Source organism: Hemiscyllium ocellatum, chromosome 14 (assembly GCF_020745735.1).
Source record: "Hemiscyllium ocellatum isolate sHemOce1 chromosome 14, sHemOce1.pat.X.cur, whole genome shotgun sequence".
Lineage (NCBI taxonomy): Eukaryota > Metazoa > Chordata > Chondrichthyes > Orectolobiformes > Hemiscylliidae > Hemiscyllium > Hemiscyllium ocellatum.
The window spans coordinates 32648022-32674396 of record NC_083414.1 but is presented as its reverse complement, the minus strand read 5'-3'; the positions used below and the strand labels follow the sequence as shown (position 1 = coordinate 32674396).

The 26375-nt window shown below is 39.7% G+C and overlaps 1 protein-coding gene across 3 annotated transcripts in view; it reads right to left on the bottom strand.

The window, feature by feature from the left end:
• cacna2d3a (calcium channel, voltage-dependent, alpha 2/delta subunit 3a) overlaps nt 1–26375 on the bottom strand; it is a 953890-nt gene that overhangs the window by 536250 nt on the left and 391265 nt on the right. For all 3 annotated transcript variants that reach the window (XM_060835584.1, XM_060835582.1, XM_060835583.1), the window contains exon 5: nt 4347–4509. In XM_060835584.1, coding sequence (XP_060691567.1) covers nt 4347–4509 — 163 coding nt within the window. The remainder of the gene's footprint in view (nt 1–4346; nt 4510–26375) is intronic.

Here is a 26375-nt window from a genome sequence, read left to right as displayed (position 1 = left end):
GTGCAAGAGTAGAAACTGCTGTAGCTCATCACTCGGATGATGTCAGGGAAAAAAAGGATCAGAGACAGATGAATCTATTCAAGATGCTTTGTTTAAGTTAATCTGAAAATGTCATGTACTTTATTACAGTTGGCAGCCACTTTTGTTCTTTTAATGTGAACCACCAACGAGGAGCCTCACTTGCCACATGAGAAATTGCAAATCCACTGATCATGAGTTTCTGAGATAAAGGATCAGTAAGTGAGGTTTTCCACCGTAGATCACGTTTGCAAACCTGGTCCTGGAACATGCTGTCTCAGAAATGGAAATCCCAATTGCCAAAAGACTTCCCATCAAATACATAAGTCTAGGTCTTTCAGGCTGCTGTAGTTCCTGCCACCTCACCATTGGCTGAAGTGTCATGAGAAAGCCCAGTCACAAATGCTGATGGTTGCTCTACAGCAATTTCATACTGTTGATTATCAAAAGGTGAGAATTCCACTGGTATCTCAGTTGGGTGCCCTGTCTTAGAGGGCTGCCCGTCAATCAGATAGCCCATCAGTCCCAGCGGTGTCACTGGGAATGGAGGCCACTGCTGGAATTATAGGCAGCCCTATCACTCGAAGGATTACAGTCTAGTCTAGGGCTAACATTCCCGTCGAAGTCTGCCCACATGCCATGTTGGGAAGTGGTTGGTGTGAGGGGCTGTGATTAAAATTAGTGGGCGGCACGGTGGCACAGTGGTTAGCACTGCTGCCTCACAGCATCTGAGACCCGGGTTCAATTCCCGACTCAGGCGACTGACTGTGTGGAGTTTGCACGTTCTCCCCGTGTCTGCGTGGGTTTCCTCTGGGTGCTCCGGTTTCCTCCCACAGTCCAAAGATGTGCGGGTCAGGTGAATTGGCCATGCTAAATTGCCCGTAGTGTTAGGTAAGGGGTAGATGTAGGGGTATGGGTGGGTTGCGCTTCGGCGGGACGGTGCGGACTTGTTGGGCCGAAGGGCCTGTTTCCACACTGTAAGTAATCTAATCTAATCTAAAAAGAGGTCTGGCTGTGAAGAATGTTAAAGAGGATGGCCTTGGTGGGGTAACACCTAAGAGTCCTGGAAAGGAGATTCTCCAAACTCCCCACCCAAATGACTCCCTGTACCCACATTTCCTGGCACAAGTTTCTACGTCTAAAACTGCTTTATGGGCTTTACATACAATGTCAGTCTCCCACAGGTAACATATCAGCACTGGCATGATGAGATATCAGCCCAAGAGCAGATGGGTTGCTCAACACCACCTGTAATTTTCCTGTAAACTTTCAGATAAACCAGAGGAGAGTCAGCCCTCTCTGCACCCACTCTGCTCACTCACAAAAGATTCTCAACCCCAGGCCATTGTATAGGGTTTCACCGGACCTCTGGGAATGTGCTTCAAGATGGAAAATTTTCAAGAAAGAAAGACATGGAGTAACTATCTCAAAACACTAACATGTTTTGGGCATCAAAAGGTATTGTGGAGTCACATATAGTTCTTGTAGTTAAAGGACATTGAATAGCTTTGGAGAAGATTTAAATATATAAGTTGGGATATTTTTGATTTGGCTTGATTAAGTATCATTTCTTTTGAATTTGTTTTCTCTAGAATCCAGATAAACACAGCAAATTCATTTCAGTACTGAGACAGACAATAAGACATCATTTTCGTAAGGCAACAGTTGAGCAATGTAACTTGTCTTAACAGCTTTTGGAATTTTAATCTAACTGTGCATTTGGTCCCTGATTAAAGTTGCTATATTACTTTCACATATTAAACAAACCATTGCGTTGACTGGAAAATTTGCACCATTGTATGATTTGAGAGCATATCTTAGACCAGTCTTTGCCATCTATTAATCACTTGCACTTGACCACTACTGGAATACTTAAAAACTTTGGGGACCACTAATGTATAACAATTCAGAAACAAAATGGATAATGTCAACACATAAATATGTCAACACATTAATATATCCTGCTACTCTCAAAATGCAGATTAACAAGAAGAAAAGCCAGTTGTTTTTAAGTATACCCGTAAGGATTGTTTTAGATGTGAGTGCCAGAATTAAATTCTTAACATTTTCAATAAACCTTGGACTATTAAAAGAGGTAGGGAAAAATTGTTCTGTCTGTATGAAAAGCCAGCTTGAAAAGACAGAAAAACTGACAGAATTGTAAGTTCAACAAGATAAATCTTGGTCATAGGAACATAGAAAGGAACTCTGGAAGCTTGGGTAAGAATGGATCATTTAGGACCTGAAGCCTGTTCTGCCATCAATAAGTTCACAGGTGATCTGTGAACTAACTACAAATGCTGATATTTTCTTCATATCCCTTAATAGCTTTGCATAATAAAAATCTATCCATCTCAGACGTACAATTTACAATTGATCTAGCATCAAATGTCATTTATGGAATTACAAACTCTTGCCACCTGTGTTTGACATGTTTCAAAACTTGGTGAGAATGTAATATTTTTAACAAAAAGAAAGTGCTACTACAGCTTAGGTTAATTCATCTGTAATACTGTCAGTGTGTTTGTTTCTTGACGAACGAACTCATCATTGACCCATGAGCAGCTAAAAGACAGATTTTCAAAATATTCATCATAACCACACTGAAACTTAATGACACTATTAAAATCACATTCTTCTAGAATGGATTATGCAGTAGATAGCCTCCATAGAAAGGATCTTTTTTTTATAATAGACACTCTTGTAAATATGGTCAAGGTGAGGAAAGTTATCATGCCAGTTTTTTTGCATGAGTGAAAAAGGACATATAAGTCACAAATGCCAAAGACATAAGCAAGTTAAATTGTGTTCCACTTGAGTGCAAGAATGTCTGTAGCACTCTATCAATGGTGTAATATTCTATTCATTTCATGGGTGATTTCTTTAATGTTCATAACATTCCTTGCAAATCAGAACATTAAGTGACAATTCACTACAGGGAACTAACACATTGCCTGGCAGAGAAATGATCATTTACAGCTGTGATATAACTATTCAATTCACAATGAAGAAAGAGTTTTGACAAACAAAATTTCACTTCTCAGAAATCAATGAGTTGATAAATAAAAGCAAAATTAAGTGTATTTAATATATTCCATGTAATCTTTCCCTAATCAGATGTAGTATTGTGGGATTGCAAGATAATAAATTATTTGTGTGACATCATAATCTGTATTGGGCAGTCTTGATTAATTATGCGTCTTCATTGAAAGTTAAGGGGCTTAACCCAGAGAATAGACTACATTCACAGAATTCTGCTATATTAATTGTTATTCATATTGTAGACAAGGGTCAATTAAGAATTCTATAACTGTTTAGAGTAGGCAATGTTCATAAATGTTATGACATACACACAAAAGGATTAACTATTGTACTGTGATCTAAGCATGTTTATCAAGGGTTTTCTACATCAGTAACTTTGAGACATTGAAGATCCAAAGCAGGAATACCACAGACCACATTCTGAAGATTGCAGCCCAATTCGCTGCCACTATGAATTGGAATTTATGGAATGCACTTAAGCTCATACAATGTTATTAGTTTAAGTGTTTAGAGTCGTAGAGTCATAGAAACAGACACTTTGGTCCAACTCGTCCGTGCCAACCAGAGATCCCAAATAAATCTCGTCCCTTTTGTCAGCATTTGGCCTATATCCCACTAAACCCTTCCTATTCATAAACCCAACCAGAAGCTATTTGAAAGTTGTAATTGTACCAGCCTCCACACTTCCTTTGGCAACTCATTCCATACATGCACCACCCACTGCATGAAAATGTGCCCCTTACATCCCTTTTAAATCTTTCCCCTCTCACCTTAAACTTATGTCCTCTACCTTTAGACCTTCTCCACTTCGGGGAAAATATTTTGTCTATTTACGCTATCCATGCCCCTCATGATTTTATAAACCTCTATAAGGTCACCCCTCAGCCTCTGACATTCCAGGGAAAATAACCCCAGCCTATTCAGTCTTTCCTGATGGCTAAAAACACTTCAAACCTGGCAACATCCTTGTAGATCTTTTCTGAACTCTTTCAAGTTTCAGAACATTTTTCCTATAGCATGGAGACCAGAATTACACACAGTATTCCAATAGTGGCCTAACTAATACCCTGTACAGCTGCAACATGACCTTCCAACTCCTCTACTCAGTGCTCTGACCAATAAAGGCAAGCATACCCAACACTTTCTATCTACCTACTTCTTTCTGTTTGATACATTAAAAAAAGTTAACATAAATAAATAATGCTGATGTTAATCAGCTTTCTGAAATGAAACATAAATACCTGTATAAATAAAATGAACAGAAACAATATATAATTCTGACATACCTTTATTGTACTTGTTTGTTGGTATTTGGACATCACTTAAACTGATGTTAACTGGCAAGTTATTAAAATGTTCATTGGGTTCCAAAATAAATTCCTTCCCAAGTTCAACGTAGTTGCCATTTTCATCTTTTTCATTTATTAAAACAGCATTGAAATATTCATACTGAAAACAAAATAAACATATTAGTTAGTCCTAATGAAATTAAATCCGTGTTGAAAATAGACAAAATGCGTGGTCATAAAAAAAACAGCATTACATTTTAGTCAGCAGGATGCTGACATATGGTTATTTCTTACTTTACATCATAATATTGTACTACATCAAACATTACACATCTTAAATTGTGCCAGTATGGAAAGCTAAGAAGATTAAGTCTCGAACAAGTATTCTGTACTTTCAAGAGATATGCAGAAATGCTGGAAATAATTAGGCCACAAAAAATTATGTATTGTATTATATACTTGAGATAGAATAAACAGAGTTGGGAGGAGTAGACGTTTTGTTTGTTTCTGATATTAACAGCAGCACAATCGAGTGGAATTGTACCTAAGCAGCACAAAGGTTTGGGGATTTTAAAAAGGAAGCTACAAACACAACTGCTTACGTTCATGTTTACTGCAATTTTTTTACACTGGGTGAAGATTCAGCTTTTCAATTTAATCCTTATCCATAAAATGAGTATGCCTTTAGATCAAAATGACAAGATTCCACCTGTTGCTCTGATTCCAAAACATTCAAAGGTTTAAGGCACAAGGTGGCAAAGTTTGAAAATAGTTTTGTCCCCATTGCACTCTATTAGTTAATTTCTAAGAAAATGAAATGTACAGCTAAGAAATTATTAATTGATTCAAAGTTTCAAAGACATTTTCAGTTATTTTAAATCAGATTCCTCGCTGCTAGTAGACTGGACCCCCTTAAAATAATTATTTTTGGTGACAAGCCCATTTTCAGCTATACGAACAAAATTCATTAGGTCAGCACTGTCATAGCATCAAAAGAGATATTTTAATGCCAAGAAAAATAAAATTAACCAGAATATTCAATATTTCTGCCCAATTTTGTTAGTACTTTGAAGATTTTAATTTGGCTCATTGACTGTTGATGTTGCCTTCTGGGCTATTGCTATTTTTTGTCAGCAGTGTTTTGTCATTGCCTTCCACTGTCAGAGGCACAGCAAGAAGTCAGGCCCCAGATCTACCTCAGCTGGACCAGAAATTATTCTCAATCATGTGCCGGATAGCTGAGATAACCAGTCGCTGCCTGTGATTAATTATATGATTTGTGAAAGAAAGTTAAACTGTAACCTCATCAGTTCAACTTTGAGCGTACGTATGAGCATACTTCCTGACTGTACCCAAAGTACTAACAGTTATTCCAAACATTTTTATAACATTCACATATATTTATTGCTTTTTAGTTTTATCGTACAAAGCTCTGATGACTAAAGTATCCAACATTTACAAAGTATTATCAACATTATTAGACTACATCTAAGACCAATGCTCCAAATCGAAAAAAAGTGATAAGATTAATCTCCAATAAATTATTTTCCTTAAATTAGTTTATCTTGCAATTGTCAATCCATGATGCCATTCCTATAAAGAGATTTTCTCATAATCTTACAAGGTGCTCCTCATCAATCCTGTGTCCTTGTGGCTTTGGCAAAATTGCTGAAAGCCTCTTGTAATTAGAAAATTAGCGATTCACAGGTTATCCTCTGCAGTAATTAGAAAACTGGGGATTTACAGGCTATCTTCTCCTATAATTAGAAAACTAGAGGATGTGGGTTATCCTTTGCTGTAATTAGAAATCCTAAGGGATACAGAGTGCCCTTGACAGTTACAGGCATTTGTCTTGTCTAACTGATGATGAGATTAGAGATATCTCAAAGCATCCAGAATGAAACATAGAAAGGCAAGGGAATGAAGCAGTTGTGTCCATGTCAGAATCAGTGACATTGGAAAGAAGAGAGTGATGGTCTTGCAAAGATTTGAGTGTTGAATGTTGGTAAGACCAGAATTTATTGCCCATCCCTAACTGCCCCAAACAATGTGACACACCAACTTTCTGAATCACCTCTCTCCTTGTAGAACTATTACGCAATGACTTCTGTTATATAGGGATTTCCATAATGTTGGCCCAATGATGAAGAAGGAATGGTGATATATTTCTAAGTCGGAACAGTGTATCATATGATGTGGAACTTGCAGGTGTGGTCTACCAATGAATCTGCTCCAATTTTCCTTGGAAGCTGCAAAGGACATACTGCTAAAAAAAAGTTAACGCAAGTAGCTGCAGTGCATTTTATAGATATGAAAACTTGGTAGATGTTGGTTGAATTTTACCATATTCTGGCTAAGTGTCAGCTCCATCGAGATTAATGGAAGTCTGATGAGTTCTCTCACATAATTGTCCCAAAGTGACTTACTAACCATCAACCCAATCCCCATATTGCCCCTCTCATTTGGTGCTAGTCTGATTTTTTTAAATTGGTGGAGCAGGATGCACTCACCAATACCTGGAAATGCTGGAATACCTGATGTCAGTGACATCTTTAAAAGCCAGATCCACGCCCAGAAAAGTATGGGAATTCTGGAGCTGACTCACAAGATTGTATGCGATCTCTCATACATTGAGTCATAGAGTTATAGAGATGTACAGCACTGAAACAAACACTTCAGTCCAACTCATCCATGCCTACCAGATATCCTAAATTAATCTAGTCCCATTTGCCAGTACTTGGCCATATCCCTCGAAACCATTCCTAGTCATGTACTCATCAAGATGTCTTCTAAATGTTGTAATAGTACCAGTCTCTACCACTTCCTCCGGCAGCTCATTCCATACACATACCACCCTCTGTGTGAAAAAGTAAGCCCTTATGTCCCTTTTAAATTGTTCCTCTCTCACCCTAAACCTATGCCCTCTTGTTCTGGACTCCTCCAACCCAGGAAAAAGATCTTGTCTATTTATGCTATCCATGTCCCTCATGATTTTATAAACCTCTGTAAGGTCCCCCCTCAGCCTCCGAGGCTCCAGGGAAACCAGCCCCAGCCTATTCAGCCTCCCCCTATAGATCAAATCCTCCAACTCTGGCAACATCCTTGTAAATCTTTTCTGAACCTTTTCGAATTTCACAACATCCTTCCGACAGGAGGGAGATCAGAATTGCACACAATATTCTAAACGCGGCCTAAACAATGTCCTGTACAGCTACAACATGACCTCCCAACTCCTGTACTCAATACTCTGACCAATAAAGGAAAGCAGACTAAACACCTTCTTCACTATCCTATCTACATGAGATTCCATTTTCAAGGAACTATGAACCTGCACTCCAAGGTCTCTTTGTTCAGCAACACTCCCCAGGACCTTTACATTAAGTGTATCAGTCCTGTTCGGATTTGCCTTTCCAAAATGCAGCACCTCACATTTATCTAAATTAAACTCCATCTGCCACTCCTCGGTCCATTGACCCATCTAATCAAGATCCTGTCACACTCTGAGGTAATCTTCTTCACTGTCCACTACATCACCAATTTTGGTGCCACCTGTAAACTGACTAACTATATCTCCCATGTTCACATCCAAATCATTTCTATAAGTTACAAAATGCAGTGGACCCAGCACCGATCCTTGTGGCACACCATTGGTCACAGGCCTTCAGTGTGAAAGGCAACCCTCCATCATCAACCTCTGCCTTCCAAATTTGAGCCAGTTCTGTATCCAAATGGCTGGTTCTCCCTGTATTCCATATGATTTAATCTTGCTAACCAGTCTTATTTATGTCCATAGATCACGTTCACCACTCTGCTCTCATTAACTTTGTTACTTCTTCAAAAAGCTCAATCAATTTAGTGAGTCAAGATTTCCCGTGCACAAAGCCATGTTGTCTATTCCTAGTCAGTCCTTGCCTTTCCAAATACATGTAAATCCTGTCCCTCAGGGTTCCCTCCAAACTTGCACACCACCAATGTTAGGCTCACTGTTCTATGGATCCCTGGCTTTTTGTTACAACCTTTCTTACATAGTGGCACTACATTAGCCCCAACCTCCAGTCTTTTGGCACCTCACCTGTGTCTATCAATGATTCAATTATCTCAGCAAGGGGACCAGCAATCACTTCCCAAGCTTTCCACAGCATTCTAGACTACACCTAATCAGGTCCTGGGGATTTATCCACTCTATGCATTTTAAAAATATCCAGCATCTCCTCCGTAATATGGACATTTTTTAAAGGTGTCACCATCTATTTCTCCACATTCTTTATCGTTCATATCCTTCGCTTCAGTAAACACTGATGAATACTCATTGAGTATCTCCCTCATCTCCCGCACTTCCACACATAGGCTGCCTTGAAGGATTATGGGTTCTCCAAGGTGGAAAATGGGAAAAAAATTGTGGCTGTAAGAGCTGCTCCTTTTTTGAGGTATTTTAGATGTTGGACGTGAACTCCTCATATTCCAGGAGCAGTAATGACTGTTTTATGAGTTGTTGCATTGTTTTGGAACTTTGGGGAAAATAGATCAAAACAACAGCACTTTAAAAAGGAGAAAAAGAACAAAGTCAGAGACCATGTGGTCAGTGAGAGAGAGAGAAATAAGCTGACACTGCTGTCTGACAGAGTAATGAATCTGTGGCTAACTGCCTTTGCTGTATGAGTTCAAGTATTTCTGGACATCTGAGTGCATCTAAGAAAAGTGAACAAACTGCAAAATTCACAGCTGAGGATCTTGTGTGGGAGAGCTCACACCACAGGAGCAGATAAGTACATGGCTTTTAAGTGTGACCTTGCCATCCTTTTTTAAAATCTTGAGTAGAGTTTGTTCTTTTTGGTTGTATGTCCTATTGAGATTGTCTCTTGATTAAAAGTTAAAAATATAAAACATAGGTACTAAGTTAGTCTGAAGCAGTGTCTTTTCAAACAGTAAGTCTGCCCTATTTTCTGTATTTTTAGTAGAATGATGTGTTCTTCCTGTCAGATGTGGGAGATTGAGGAGAATTTCCATGTTACTGATAATTATATCTACAGAAAGTGTGCTTGGTTGCGAATCCTATCGGATCGCATGGATCAGTTGGAGCAGCAGTTGGAGGCAATGAGGAATTTACAGGAGATCGGGGGTGTGATAGATGGCAGTTACAGGAAGGGAGAAATACTGCAGATACAGTCAGATAGATGGGTTACCGCCAGGGAAATTAGGAGAGGGAAGCAGATAGTGCAGGAGTCTCCTGTGGCTATCCCTGTCTCAAACAAGTATGCTGTTTTAGAAAATGTAGAGGGTGATGGACTCTCAGAGGAATGTAGCACGAACAACCAAGTTTCTAGTACTGAGACTGGCTCTAATGAAATGAGGGGACTGTCAGGTTCCAAACGAATGATTGTGATAGAGGACTCTCTAGTTAGAGGCATAGACAGGCCTTTCTGTGGCTAACTGCAAGAAATCAGAAAGGTGTGTTGCCTCCATGGTGCCAGGATCAAGGATATTCAGAGACAGTGCAAAATATTCTCAAAGGTGACAGGGACAGCAGGAAGCCATTGTACACATTGGAACTAATGATATAGGAAGGGAAAAGAATGAGTTTCTAAAGGGAGATTATAAGAAGTTAATTAAGGAAATTAAGAAGGAGGTCCTTGATGAATAATAATATCTGAGTTACTTCCAGTGCTACTTCCAGTGAGGGTAGAAATACAAGGATCAAGCAGATGAATGTGTGGCTAAGGAGGTGGTGCAGGGGAGATGGGTTTACATTTTTGGATGACTGGAATCTCTTCTTGGGTGGAAGTGACCTGTATAAGAAGGATGGGTTGTACGTGAATTGGAAGCAAACTAATACACTGGCAGGAGGATTTGCGAGAGCTGTTTGGGAGGATTTATACCAGTAAGGTGGGGGGATTGGGACTCAGGGAGATAGTGAGGAAAGATATCAGTCTGAAACTGGTTCAGCTGGGAAAGGAAGCAGTCAAACAGTCAGGACAGACAAGAACAAAGCAGAAAACAAGATAAATTAAACTGCATTTAGTTCAATGCAAGAGGCCCTGCAGGGAAGGCAGATGAACTCAGGACATGGTTAGGAATATGGGACTGGGATATCAAAGCAACTACAGAGACATGGCTCAGGGGTGGATAGGACTGGCAGCTTCCAGGATACAAATGTTATAGGAAAGGTAGAGGGGATGGAGGCAAGAGAGGAGGGGGAATGGTGTTTTTGATAATGGTTAAAATTACGGCTATACTTCGGAAGGATATTCCTGGAAATATGTCCAAGGGCATTATTTGGGTGGAACTGAGAAATAAGAAAGGGATGACTACCTTACTTGGATTGTACTATAGATTCCCCCAATAATCAGTAGGAAATTGAGAAACAAATTTGTCAGGAGGTCTCAGTTATCTAAGAAAAATAGGGTGGTAGTGGTAGGGGATTTTAACTTTCCAAACAGAGACTGGGACTGCCATAGTGTTAAAGGTTTAGATGGAGAGGAATTTGTTAAGTGTGTACAAGAAAATTTTCTGATTCAGTGTGTGGATGTACCTAGTAGAGAAGGTACAAAACTTGATCTACCCTCAGGAAATAAGGCAGGGAAAGTGACTAAGATGTCACTGGGGGAGCACTTTGGGATCAGAAACCATAACTCTATCAGTTTTTTTCTATTAGTGCTGGAAAAGGATAGACTGGATCTAAAAGTTAAAGTTCCAAATTGGAGGAAAACCAATTTTAATTGTTTTAGGCAAGAACTATCAAAAGTTGATTGGGGGCAGACGTTCATAGATAAAGGGATGGCTGGAAAATGGGAAGCCTTCAAAAATAAGATAACAAGAGTCCAGAGACAGTATGTTCATTTTAGGGTGAAAGGCAAGGCTGGTATGTGTAGGGAATGCTGGATGACTAGAGAAAATTGAGGCTTTCATCAAGAAAAAGAAGAAAGCATATGTCAGGTATAGATGGCAGAGATCAAGTGACTCCTTAGAAGAGTACAAAGGCAGTAGGAATGTACTTTAGAGGGAAATCAGGAGGGCAAAAAGGGGACATGAAATAGCTTTGGCAAATCAGATTAAGGAGAATCCAAAGGGATTTTATTAAAGCATTAAGGACAAAAGGGTAACTAGGGAGAGAATAGGACCTCACAGCAGATAACATGACATTTACACCTAGTTTTACTGACAGAGACTTTGAATTATTGTTGAACAGGATGGTAAAGAACAGGGTTATCCTCTTCCCTGAGGACTGCCAGAGGAGGCCATGTCAACAAACACTGTTATCCTGTACTGAGATCACCATCCAGTCAGTCCAGAGGAACAGCCAGTATTGCCAAAAGAAGGTCAATGCATTTGTCCGTTTTACCAGGCTAAGTGCTGCACTCTTCTTTTCTTTACCTCACAGTTGCTGTGTCTCTGCTACTGCATCTACCTCAGAGACTGCTCTACCAGTCTCACTACGGCACACAATATCTTCCCTAACCCATTCTCACCTACTTAATTCTCTGACTCCACTCATCTCCTACATGCCCTCTGCACTGCCTACTCACTTGCTCAAGACGCCTTAATACCTTTCACTGGTCAACAGCTGTTCTACCCACTTTCATCTCATCAATCACTCCTTTTTAGTTATTATGTGAAAACAGCTGACGATACGGCCAATTGGGCCAGGACCAGGTATTGGGGTGCCCTACATAAGGCTCATCACCTCCATATGAATCAAAGATCCTGGCCATTGCTGATGAAAGCCGAGACAATTCCTATGAAGACACAAAGATATCCATGTCCCAACAACCAAGTAAGAGGCACTGATAATTGTACCTCATGTGCCCCACTGTGAATGTATTCAATATTATAACACAACTTATACACCTTGCTGGTGACGTATTGTCTCCATTGTGTCTTGTAGGTACAAGCAACATTTCCATTGTGATCATGGTGAAGAGAGCTGCCCCACAGGACATCCCTTTCTTCACCTCTGAGGAAGACAGCTCAGATGTCTCAGAGGAAGCACTGGCAAGGCTGCTTCCTGCACCTGTCACAAGCTCAGTTTGGTGTTTATTCTAGTGAGATTAGAACCAGGAGCACGTGCTGTGAGAGCATCATACCCCAGGTCTCTGGCAACCACAGTAGTGTCACAGATGAGGCGTGTGCTCAGCCCCCAGCAGGAGCTTGTCAGCAATTAAGGACTTCATGTAAATGCAGAAGCAGACATAGAGATAGCAGACAGACTTGGTAGAACACTGGGAAACTTGACACAAAGGCTGCAGGACTGCAGTAACATAGATGAGAACCTAATGCCTCAAAAGTTTGAGCACCTGGCTGCCTCCATGGTGAGGTGGCAGGTGCCATGGAAAGCCAGGTCCAGCTGTCCAGGTTCTGCTGGATATGTGAAGAAACCTCACTCCTTTACCCTTGTCATTGGCGCTCAGCACCTAATGCAAGGTGATAGGGGCTTGAGGGACGTTGACCTCACTCCAGGCTCCCTTTCCTCACAAGGTGACAGCTTGGTACTGGTGGGCATGCAGCAGGAGCAGGAACCACACAAAGGTCTCCCAGGATATCCTCACAGGATTCTTTAGAGATGACCTCCAGTCTGCCTGGCACCCTCAGCCCTGAGTTCAAGTTGAGGAGAATGGACTTTTTCAGGCATGGACATTCTCAGCACATCTGCGCTTTCTGATCAAAAATCTACCCAAGGTTACCCAATCAGACCTGCAAAGTCATTGAGTTCCTCAGTAGGGTAGGCCTCCTCCACCCCTGTTATGGAACATGGGTTTTACGTTGAAAGGTGGTAGAGAAAGAAAGAAGACCTTCCGAAGACACAACGGTGACATGGGCAAAGTTTCATTAAAAATCCTTTCTCCGATTTGTAAATACATGTTCTGTTCTCACCATCATCCATGTGTGCAAATGCCTGTCTAGCCGTAAATACAATATTGCAGCAACTAAACCAACCCATCCATTTCCCTACACGCTGTTCTGTGAAACAAAATGTGGAGGAAGCAGCTCCCACACTATAACCAGGCAATAGGTAAATCACAGGTAACTGTGACTTTGGTACCTCTGCTCCACTTTCCGAGGTGCGCATTCATTGCTATTTCATCTTGGTATTTGTAGGACTCAGTTGTTATCCCACATGAAATGATCAGGGGTACTTGACGCACCGAGTTGGGGCCACACACTGTAGACTCAGATCTAAAAGTCACAAGAAATGTCATTCTCACAGAAGTGTTCCACTTCAGTATATGGGTTTGTGACTCATGGTGTTGGCCTTTGAAGGGCCTCAAATCACTTGAATTTTCAGCCCCTCCATCAAAGTGCTTTCTCAAGCAAGAAATGACCAGAACTTGACTAATATCTGTCCAGCTCCCGAACTGCAACCCCCATATAACTCCTCGGATTGGTTACACTGGACCCACAGGGCCTACCATAACTCATTCCCCTAACTGCAGAGGTACAAGGCCCCTGGATTTGACCACTCCGACAGGATATCTGTCTGTGTCCAAGGCACCGGACTGATATCGCACAGACATGTAGACTGACTGTACTGGCACTCTCTGACTTATGGGTGCTTCACAATCCCTCACCCCAGACTTCAGTGAGGACTAATTCCTTGAACTTTGAGACATAGCCATTTGATAGCAGTGCATACAGTCTGTTTGCTGTGTTAGCTGCTGGCACTAAGTGGACAAGCACTAAGAGAACCAAGCCAGCAGCCCTGGGATACAGCCTGGTCCAATCCGTGAGCTGTGTGCCTGTTGTTGCACACAAGGTGTCCTTGCAGCAGTATTACAGTGCTTGTGCTCACTGTGCTCCAAAATGCAGCAGTGTGCTGTAGGTGGATCAGAGATGTGACATGATTGCATGGAGAGGCTGACATGTGCTGTCAATGACCTTGGATGTGAGGTGCATACAGCCACTGCAAATGGAGCATGCCCTGCAACACTGGTGCTGGGGGCCTATGATGGCAAGCTGGAGTCACCAAGTATTTGCCCTGACTTTCATGTTGGGAATTCTCAGTGTCTTGTTTTTTAAACTATAAATGAACAAAAATCATTGGGCAGCCGTGATGATATGTTATAACAAAAATACAAACTAACAGTCAATGGAAACGTATTTAAGATGAACAGAAACTTACTCACTCAAAATAACAGTGTCCAGGGTGATGATGCCCACCCAGCCCCTGTTGGTCTCTGAATGCCTCTACCATGCCAGTGAATATTGTATGTTCCCTCTCGATGGATACCCAAGCACTGAGGTAAATGTGAATTTAGGGGCAGATGGGTGCGATGACCCCCTCTGTCTGGACCTCTTAATAGCCATTTTGGCCAGACCCAGGACCAGATTACGTGAAGGCCTTCTAATAGTGTCTCATTTCTATCCTATGCATAGTAGAATAACAATCTGTACATTAATGAGATGAGACTCAGTGATGATGTGGGTATGATAATGAGAAGTCATTCCTATAACAAGATCTCTCTCTCTCTCTCTCTCTCTCTCTCTCTCTCTGTCACTCTCTCTTTCTCTCACTATTGAAAATCATGTCTCAACATCCCAGACATCTGATGGCAAATGTGACTTGTCACTTACATCATTGAGAAAGGCCTCACTGGATTTCTTACAAAATTCTCCTAGATTGCTTACTGGAGTCCATGACGCTCAGGCCCTGGGAAGATTCTACCCAGTGGACCAATGATGGGGTAAGTGAAGTGATAGGAGTTATATATTATTAAATATATTAAAACTACATTGCACATTATTTAACATATTAAATGATTTGAACAATTAGAAACTTATAATAGTCATTCAAATGCACTACTAAGAAAATTTTAGTGCAGTCATTACAATTGTAATAGAATTCTCCACCATTTGTGCAACAATGCAGTGCCAAAGCTTTAACTGCTATGCGAACAAAATATGTTCCAAAGTTTTCGGAAATGAGTTAAATAAATCAATGAGATATAAATTAAGAATATTTTCAGAATTCTGCTCCCTACTTCCAAAAATAATCACTGGTATTATACTGCTTACTCTAGGGTATGGCCAGCAAAAGAATCATGCCTCCCAACAGGACTCTCTGCAGCAGGCCTTTCATTAGAAAGTTGATCAAAGATGTTTGCGAAGAAAATCCATTCAGTGCAATAAAAAGAATTCAGTACAGCTAAAGATAATGAACTGGTCCAGTAGCTCCACAGCTAATTGCGGATCAAATGACTTCTATGATGCGAATGTCCTCTCTGTGCTCAAGGACTGCTGCACCTCATCTCATTTTCATTGAAAGTGGATGTTACAGGATGAGTGGAAGCAGCAGTGACGTTATTATTGATTGTCTGTAATCCAGTGAAGAAGGCTGCTGCTCAAGGTGCCTGGCAACTTGAAAGCACTTTCATTCTGCTTTTCATACATCATTATGCTTCCAAATACCTACTAAGTAAGATTCACATGCAAATATCATACATAAGGAATTCGATTGAAAATGCCCTGCAGAAAACAACACATGTCCATATGAGAATAGAAATTCAGACTATCATTTATCAAAATATTTCAACCAAAAATGTAATCAGTACCAGGTCATTTCCATTCTTGCACTGTGAAGAGATTTTCAGCCTGACTTGAGCTCAGGTAACCTTCATCAGTTGCAGCCACATTACCTTATCCTTGTGCTGCACCATTTGTCACAGCTCATGTATTTCCAAAATAGAGTCATCAATTACAGAGACGACAAGCCATCTATCAGTTCAATTAATCAGTCGTGATTAAAAGCCAAGGCTATTTTAGGTATGACTCACCTAAAAATGTGGACATTTAAGGTGAAAATGTTTTGCCTCTCTTTTCCATCTGCAGCCATATACCAAACTAAAACAACGAATCTGCAGTACTCAATAATCACAGACTATTAAAATTACAGAAGTATTATACAATTTCGTGAGATTTATAGCCAATGACTGCAACACTTCATAAAGTTGTTATGACCAGATGAGAAAGAATGAATCAGCTGCCTTCTTTTTAGATCCCTCTCAATCAGTTGTAATACAGCTATTACACATATTAAAATGTACCACTATTCATTTACAAGGTTTTCTTGAGCAAAAAAAAGAGGAATTGTATTATTGATTGACTCTGAGAATAAAAGTAATAAAATGTGATCAAACACACAAAGACAGGTAATTTGTTTTAAAATTGAGAAAATATCAGGTATCAACAGGAAGTAAATAAGTTACATAGTTTAAAAGTCCTTGAAATATTAGATTTTAAAACTGAGACCACAGTTGCTTAATTGTTCGCCCATATTGACAGTAATGGCACAGTTCATGGACACATTTGAGTTCTCAGTGACAAGTTTTCTCCTTAATTCATTTATTTTCACTCGGTGCTGACTTCTGAGTAGCTGGGAGAAGCATGGAGAAAAAGAGATCGTCCATCTCCACTTTTTACAGATTCATTCTCCATCTTGTTGATCTGTTGATCAAAAGCAGTGTCTGAAATATTGTCTGTATGTACATTCCCAAGTCTGGTTCCATTGTATTTCCATGTTGAAAGATTGTAAGTTTTTTTTCATGTTTAATATTAACAACTTATCATAACAAGTATGAATTAATCTGTGATGTTTATTTTTCAATGAAGGTTTCAATAGATAACATGGTGCAGATGGTTTGGTTATTCTACATTTCTAGACTTGTCTCAATCTGTGGTTAGGTGATTATGACAAACATTGTGGGTCGGTACTTGGTCTTTTCTAAAACTGTTTTAGACTGGGAAAAAGTTCAGGTCTGACAATTAGTTGATGAGAGTTAAAATTTGATAGTCCGTATTTATTACCATGATAAATTTATTCCACATTAAAATAATAACAAAACACATCTACTATTACACTAATTAGACAGAAGTATTATTGCTGAAGTACATCCTCTAAGAATGCATAATAAAGGGTTAGCCATAATTTCATGAGTTTGCCTACAAATGCTTTAAGTAAAAATTTGAGCTGCATTTTGCAAATCATCTTTTTTGATATTTTTAATCACCCTATTAAGCTCTGTGATGTCACATCTTTGGAGCAAATGGAGCTTGATAGAATTGTGCCACTCAAACCAACCTGTCATCCATTCATATTGAATTCCAATTCCACCATCTCCATGGTAGGATTCCAAACCAGGTCACCAGAACATTATCTGGGTCTCTGGATTAATAGTTAAGCAATAATACTACTAGGTCACCAACTTCCCTTTTAAGGTGACATTGTGAGCATGAAATTTAAATGTACTGAGTTGGTCATTAGTCTTATTTTGCAGGTATTTTTAACCAACCTTATCAGTTCTGTCATGACACATTCTGGAGCAAGTAGGACTTGAATCCAGGCCTCCTGGCTCAAAGGTAGAACAGTACCACTATGCCACAATAACCCATACATCATCCTTGCATATCATTTTGCAGCCAATTCAGTACACATATCAACAGAAATTGGAAGGCAGTTGTTTGTTATTCTTCTAAGCTGTATAATGAAATGTGACACAAAGAGAACAAATCTCAAACTGGAGAGTAAAATAAGGGCAGAAATGATGAAAATTGCTGAAACAAAAGGTTCATTTAGTGAGGGAGGGAGGTGAGCCACAGGTAAGGGGATTTTTCAGGCACCACAATTATGTTTTTGAGATTACTAAACATCTAAAGCAAGCATGTCATATAACTAAATCTCACGATGCATTCAAAACTGTGAACTTCCACTGTATCTCCTTATAGTTTGAATTTTATGATAAACTTGATTGTATCACATCAGTGACTGCAAATATGTATTATTATCTCACTTCTGATATCAGCATCTTCGCTGAGCTGAGCTAAAGGACATTGTGTGCTTAATCCATGCAATATGATCTGGATTTTCAAGCTTATATTAATTAACAATGCTTTTGGCAATTAGATGACCCCGTTGGATAATATATTGATAGCACAGTCTGGATAAAATATGTCTTTGACTTGTCCATCACAATTTAATTCACATCAAACTTATTTTCCATTGTCCTTTTATCCGTTTGCGGAGTATACCCTTAAGGTATGAACTCCAATAAATGACACACAGTTTCGAAACAGATTCCTGACAAATAGACAAAAGAAAGAAATGATTTTTTTTGCAAGCTCTCCCTTAAAAGCAAAAGGTCTACATCTGCTTATAAAGGAAAGGTACCTGCTTTTTCTGCTGTCAGAACAAGTTATAAAATTCTTAAGTATGTTCACTTCTTTACCATGTGATCATAAGAGGTCCACCTTGACACAGAACATAGCCTATGAAAAGTTGGACTATGGAACCTCTTCCTTTTTTTTTGTTTTAGATCACTTCAAGAGTCTCTGATGACTGGGATGGCTTTATTTGTGATTGTGCTCGATGTGTGGCTTACAGCAATTAGCATATTCTTCAAAGATATTTTGCGGTAAATTACATTCTAGCTGGTTACACATACTCCACAATGACATCCAAAATATCAGACTCAATGGACTGAATGGCCTCTTTCTGCAATGTAGGGATTCTATGATACTATTCTATGATTCTTCATATCACACTTAGTCATAGGCTGCCTTAATGTTAATTGTAGTGTTCCTCACCCCATGTCTGAAATGTATCTCTTTGTCTTTTGTCTGAAGATATAATAAAGTCTAAAGTTAAGTGGCCCTGACAAAACCCTAACTGAGCATTGATGGGCTACTTATTGCTACATAAGTGTCATTGAATTTGATGGGCCCTGTTTACAAAAAAGATAGACTACATTGACTTAAAAAGTCATAGTAGAATGGTAAGAGTCATAAAACAGCAGAAAGAGATATTTAAACCATGGATAATCTGGCTGTTTGCCTTCTGATCGAGATCTGACATTTGCAATCCTTGTAGTATGGGTAGTTCAGTGCGATGTTTTTGTTTTGGGAGGCTGAACTAAATTGCTTTAAAAGTACTTGGTAAATCCTTCCAAAAATATCTATTTCTCTGGATTAAAGATGAAAACGGAAATGAAAATAAAATCAACATGAATGTTCGCTTGAGGAAATCACAGATATACCAGTTCATCATACAGTTGGGTAGAGTTTAGGGTGATTCTCCAGTTTTATTTTAGCTGGGTGTTTGTTCCAAAGGCAGTTTAGTTATAGTTTGGGTTCTGGTAATCTGAAACTCACTGAAAGAAATAGTCAAAGTTCATAACTGTTAGTTAGGCTGCAGTTAAACTGAGAAAATGTTAACTTCATTTTTTCGTATGAAATGTCGGATAGAGTCTTAATTTCCATTTAGATTTCAAGAAGGAAAAACAAATGCCATAGCCTGCAGCTAGTGAGGAACACACAGTGGTCTTTATAGAGCCTTGTGGCAAAATAAAATGATCAGTAATAGCTTGAGAAGCATTAAGAACACAACTAGAACAAGAGACTGGGGCATCCAACACTAAAGAGGTATTAGGAAAGGGGTTTACTTAAAAAAAAAACTGGATTGGGAGAATTACAGTAAATTCTAGAGGATTATGGCATTCTTTTCGGTAGTCCTGACAGAACTCTATTACACCACACCAAGCATCAGAGAATTTTTGATGGAAACATAAAGCAAAATTGAGGGCATAATCTATGTGGCTGTAAAACAATACTAAGTTAATTTATTTGTTGTTTTGCTTAAGTGTATTATTTACAACAAAGTTTGATTTTATTTAAACAAGTCTTTCATGTAGTTCTATTGGTTAAGATAAGGTATTTTATTTTGGTTTAAATGTTAATAGTCCTGTCAAAATCACAACAATAAATATATGTTCTAGTCTGGGATTAGTAACAATATTGAAATCAGTCACAAAATTGCACATCTTCTGACATTACTATTAATAATTCTTTGACTTATTCCCAGAATACAACATGATCCTGGGATTCTTTTCACTTCTGGATTCTGTATTTTATCTTCATGTATGTCTTTCAACACAACTTCCCTCCACTTTAGTTGCCCTCCTAATGCCCCTGTCATGGTTGTCATTGCTGGGTTGATACTCTCGTACCCATGTCATTCACGTGCTACTTGTCTATGGTTCTTGTATCCAGATTGTTTTCTTTTGCCTCCAGGCTTACAACAATTATTCTCTTCATATGGCTCTTGTTTCCAGATTGTTTTGTAAGCTTCATCCTTGTCTCAGCAGCTGCTATTTCCACTGTGCAATAATGAAATTGAGATTTCAAAAGATAAATGACACTGGAGTATTTGACGAAAATAATGAACTGGAAGTCATGAAAATATGTTATTTCTCAAATGTTATTCTCAAGCGTGCAGCCACTCAACACTATTTAATGCTGGTATTGGCTGCACATTATAATCACAGGCAGCACAATATTTGTTCACTGCCTGCATTAGAATAAATGAAGCATGGGTTAATCATACTGCACCAGTCCCATGTCCATTTTTGAGAACTGTCCATTTTTGCCTGGTTTTAACTGAATGTTTAATGTAAAATCATATCCAACTACGCAATCATGAAACAATATGTTCTTCAGCTTCTAGATCAGTGATCAGTTCTGGTTATTCTGCTCAATATAGCATTTACTGGAACATTTTCATCATATTTATTAAGTAGCAGCCACTTATTACCTCTATTATATTCTCTTTTCTTTCATTCATCCCTTCTATCTGTCATTGGTCTGTCCATTTCAGTTCTGAACAATCAGCATACATGTCAGTGCAAAGCTTCTAGCAATAAAATTTGATGCACTAGGAGTGCTACTAATATTATTGCTCTGACATTTTTGCTACTAATAGAAACCTTGTCAGAAAAGCCTAAAGGTTTAAATGGAGAATAATGGATACCAGAAAATAATTACATGCCAGCAATTTAATGGAAGTCTTTCAGATGCCATCAAAATACCAAGGAGCAAAACTCAAAGCAGTTCATAAATGTCATCTGGATTCAGAAATTAGATCATAGTATGGAATTGCTTCTCAATATGTGTTATCATTTACAAGAGGTAATTTTCTTACTTGACACTCCTGGCAGGAATAAAAATTTGACTGCACACTGCACATGGGATGGGGGTAGAAACTGGTACATACTATGCTTTTTATGGGCATAAAGTGAGCACAAAACTTTGCAATAGAACTGCTTAATCTGCATATCTTTGAACATATGAATAAATTGTTATGGCCTTTTTCTTGGATCTAAGGCATGTACTTAAAACAGATTCCACGTCTTGCAAATAAATGAATTATGGTCCTAACACCTTTTGAAAGATCACCTCTGGAAATTAGTGAGTGATGTCTTCAGGATTCTTCAGGAGCCTCTGCAGATGTTAACTCCATGTAAGTTTACAAAAATTGTTAAACCATATATCCTGTGGAACCAGAAGGATCAAAAATAAAAACAGTCTCAAGATACTGTTAAGGCCATTATTTTTCAATCGCAGTTCTCAATTTCTGGCATGCTTTTCTACTCAAAGATTTTCCTTCTCAGGTGCACACACGGAAAATTACTCTTAGAATGTACAGCAGTGATGTCCCAAAAGCTTCTGTAGTTCCTTAGAAGCTGCAGCAGATTATCTGACTCTTTACATAAAGGCAACTTCAGCACTCGGGCCTGGAGAACTGCAAAAACCCACTGTCCAGAAAACTGAAAAAAACTGTGGATGCTGGATATCAGAAGCAAAACACATACTGCTGGAAAAATTCAGTAAGTGTTGCAGCATTTGTGGAGAGAAAGCAGAGTTAATGCTTCAGGTTCAGTTCTGAACAAGGGTAATTGTTAAATCATTAAATCAGGAAGCCAGCCCTGCCAAGCTGTCCAACTCTGCCACTGACTCCAGGTGGATCGGTTCTATCACCAATACTTACACAAGAAATATGAATTAAAGTGGATGTTTTTTCAAGAGTATTTGGACTGTTGCTTGGAGTATAATATATTTAGTAAGCCTCTTGGTTGGTAAAAAAACAACTGTAGATATAATTAATTGATTCATTTACGTATTTATTTTTTAATCTAGTAGTCACTAGATGGTTAGAAATGGCAATTTGTAGAATTGTATGCTCCTTCTGTGAGATATGGAAAATCAGGAACAGTTCAAATGTCCCTGACAACTACATTTACAGGAGATGGACTGCATGGATCATCTAGAGCAGCAGCTGGACTCACTGAAGAGCATGGAGGTGGCAGAAAGTGGCATAGAGAGGGGTTTCAGGGATGTGGTCACACTGGAATTTGAGGCACATGGATGTTTGGAGGGGCAGACAGGCAGTAAGGAGCCCCTGTGGCTATTCCCCTCTCCAAAAAGTATATCATTTTGGATACTGTTGGGTGGCCTCACAGATGATAATGACAGCAGAAGCCACAATAGTGGCACCCCAGCTGGCTCTGTTGTACAGCAGGGAGAGTCAATGTGCAGGCAAACATTGCAATCGGGGACTTTATAGTCAAGGGCACAAATAGGCACTCTGTGACCACAAGCAAAATTCCAGGATGTGTTGCCTCACTAGTGTCAGGATCAAGATATCCCTGAGTATGCAGAGGAAATGGGATCATAAGACCATATGACATAGGAGTGGAAGTAAGGCCATTTTGTCCATTGAGTCTACACCACCATTTAATCATGGCTGATGGCATTTCAACTCCACTAACCCGCACTATCCCTGTATCCCTTAATTCCTTGTGAGATCAAGAATTTATCAATCTCTGCCTTGAAAATATTTAATGTCCTGGCCTCCACTGCACTCCGTGGCAATGAATTCCACAGGCCCACCACTCTCTGGCTGAAGAAATGTCTCCTCATTTCTGTTTTAAATTGACCGCCTCTAATATTAAGGCTGTGCCCACAGGTCCTAGTCTCCCCACCTAATGGTATCTACCTTTTCTAAGCCATGCATTATCTTGTGAGTTTCTATTCACTCTCCCCTCAACCTTCTAAACTCTAATGAATACAATCCCAGGATCCTCAGCCATTTATCGTATTTTAGGCCTAACATTCCAGGGATCATCCTTGTGAAACTCTGTTGGACACACTCCAGTGCCAGTATGTCCTTCCTGAGGTGTGGGACCCAAAATTGGACACAGTATTCTAAATGGGGCCTAACTAGAACTTTATAAAGTCTCAGAAGTACAATGCTCCTTTTATATTTCAACCCTCTTGAGATAAATGTCTACATTACATTTGCTTTCTTAATCATGGACTCAACCTGCAAGTTAACCTTTAGAGAATCCCAGATCCCTTTGTGCTTTGGCTTTATGAATTTTCTCACTGTTTAGAAAATAGACCATGCCAGTATTATTTTATCCAAAGTGCAAGACCTTGCATTTGTTCATGTTGAATTTCATCAGCCATTTCCTGGACCACTCTCCTAAACTATCTAAATCTTTCTGCAGTCTCTCCACCTCCTCAGAACTACCTGCCTGTCTGCCTAACTTTGTATCATTGGCGAACTTCACCAGAATGCCCTCCCCTCGCATCCTCCCCCCCCCCCCCCCCACTTCATCCAGATCATTAATATATAAAGTGAATAGCTGCTGCCCCAACACTGAACCCTGCGGACACCACTTGTCACCAACTGCCATTCCGAAAAAGAAACATTTATCCCAACTCTCTGCCTTCTGTCAGACAGCCAATCCTCAATCTATGCCAGTAGCTCGCCTCGAACACCCTGGGCCCTCACCTTACTCAGCAGCCTCCCATGAGGCATCTTATCAAAGGCCTTTTGGAAGTCCAGACAGATAACATCCACTGGGTTTCCTAGTCTAACCTACTTGTTACCTCTTCAAACAGTTCTAACAGGTTTGTCAAGCATGACCTCCCCTTACTAAATCCCCTGACTTGTTCAAATTTGACCCTGTACTTCCAAGAATTTAGAAATCTCATCCTTAACGATGGATTCTAGAATTTTACCAACAACCAAGGTTAGGCTAATCGGCCTATAATTTTCCATCTTTTGTCTTGATCCTTTCTTAAACAAGAAGGTTACCACAGTGATTTTCCAATCACCTGGGACTTTCCCTGACTACAGTAACTTTTGAAAGATCACCACCAATGCCTCTTCTATTTCCTTAGTCACCTCCCTCAGAACTCCAGGATGTAGCCCATCGGAGCCAGGAAATGTATCAATTTTTAGACCTTTTAGCTTTTTAAGCACTTTCTCTTTTCTAATGGCTACCATACTCAACTCTGCCCCGACTCTCCTTAATTGTTGGAATATTACTCCTGTCTTCCATTGTAAAGATTGACACTAAGTACTTATTAAGTTCTTCAGCTATTTCCTTATCTCCCATCACTAGCCTTCCTGCATCAATTTGCAGTGGCCCCATGTCTACTTTTGTCTCTCCTTTGTTTCTTATGTACTGAAAGAAACGTTTACTATCATTTCTAATGTAACTGGCTTGCCTACCTTCATATTTGATCTGCTTCTTCCTGAGTTTTCTCTTTGTTATCCTCTATTTGTTTTTGTAGTCTTCCCAATCTTCTGACTTCCCAGTGCTCTTGGCCACTTTATAGGCTCTCTCTTTATACATTTCCTGGCTTCCTTTGTCAGTCATGGCTGTTATTTCCCCCCAGATAATCTTTCTTTGCTTTGGTATGAATCTCTGTATTGCGTCCTCAATTACACCCAGAAACTCCTGCCATTATTGCTCTACTGTCTTCCCCGCTAGGCTCTGCTTCCAGTCGATTTTCGTCAGTTTCTTTTTCATGCCCCTGTAATTACCTTTATTTAGCTGTAAAACCATTACATCAAATTTTGCCTTCTCTCTTCAAACTGCAAGCTGAACTTTACCATATTAAGATCACTGCATCCTAAGTGTTCCCTTACTTTAAGATCTTTTATAAAGTTTCGCTCATTACATTGCACTAAGTCCAAAATAGCCTGGTCCCTTGTGGGCTCCGTCACAAGCTGTTCCAAAAGGCCATCCCGAAAGCATTCCATGAATTCCCTTTCTTTGGATTCACCCAGTCCATTTGCACATTGAAGTCCTCCAAGATCACCATGACCTTGCCTTTCTGACATGCCCTATCTATTTCCTGGTAAATCTTGCGCCCCTGGTCCTCACCACTGTTAGGCGGTCTGTACATAACTCCCATTATGTTTTTTTTTGCCTTTGTGGTTCCTTAACTCCACCCACACAGACTCCACTTCATCTGACCCTATGTCATTCAGTGCCATAGATTTAGTTTCATTCTTAACGAACATGGCAACCCCGCCTCCTCTGCTCACCCCCCCTTTCTTTTCGATAAGTTGCAAATCCTTGAATGTCTAACTGCCAGTCCTGAACACCCTGCAACCAGGTTTCTGTGATGCCGACCACATCATAATCATTCACGATGATTTTTGTCATTAATTCATCTGCTTTGTTAGGAATACTACGCTCATGGGGAGGGTGAATAGTCAGAGGTGATGGTCCGTATTGGTACTAACAACATAAGTAGGAATGGTGATATAGTCCTGCAAAAGAAATTTAAATAGTTAGGCAGAAAATTCAAATGCAGGACCTCCAGGTTGTAAACTCAAGCTTACTCCCTGAGCCACACGCTAGTGAGGCCAGAAATAGGAAGACAGTACAGCTGAGTATGTGACTAAAAAGTTGATATAGGAGGGATATTCGGATATCAGATATCTGGATCATTAAGACAGATGGGACCTGTCAAGAACAATGGGTTGAACCTAAACTGGAGGGGCACCCTAATATCCTTACAGGAAGTTTGCTAATACCACTCAGGAAGGTTTAAACTTTAGTGGCTGGGGAGGGTGGGAACCTGAGCAGCAGGTCAGCATGTGAGGAGAAGGTAGAGGTTTACAGGATGAACAAGCAGGGCCAGTGTAATGAACAGGACAGGATTATTAGAAATGTTTTGAGTAAGGCAGTAATAATAAAATGATGCTGTAGAACAGGAAAGAATGTACAGCTAAAATCAGAGTTCTTTATAGAAATGCATGCAGTGTGAGGAATAAATTAAATGAGCTGCAGGCAAATATTCAGTTAGCAAACTATGATATTGTAGCCATAATGAAGACATAGCTGCAGGATAGTCATGATTGGGAACTAAACATACTAGGTTTAGGATATACAGGAGGGTTCG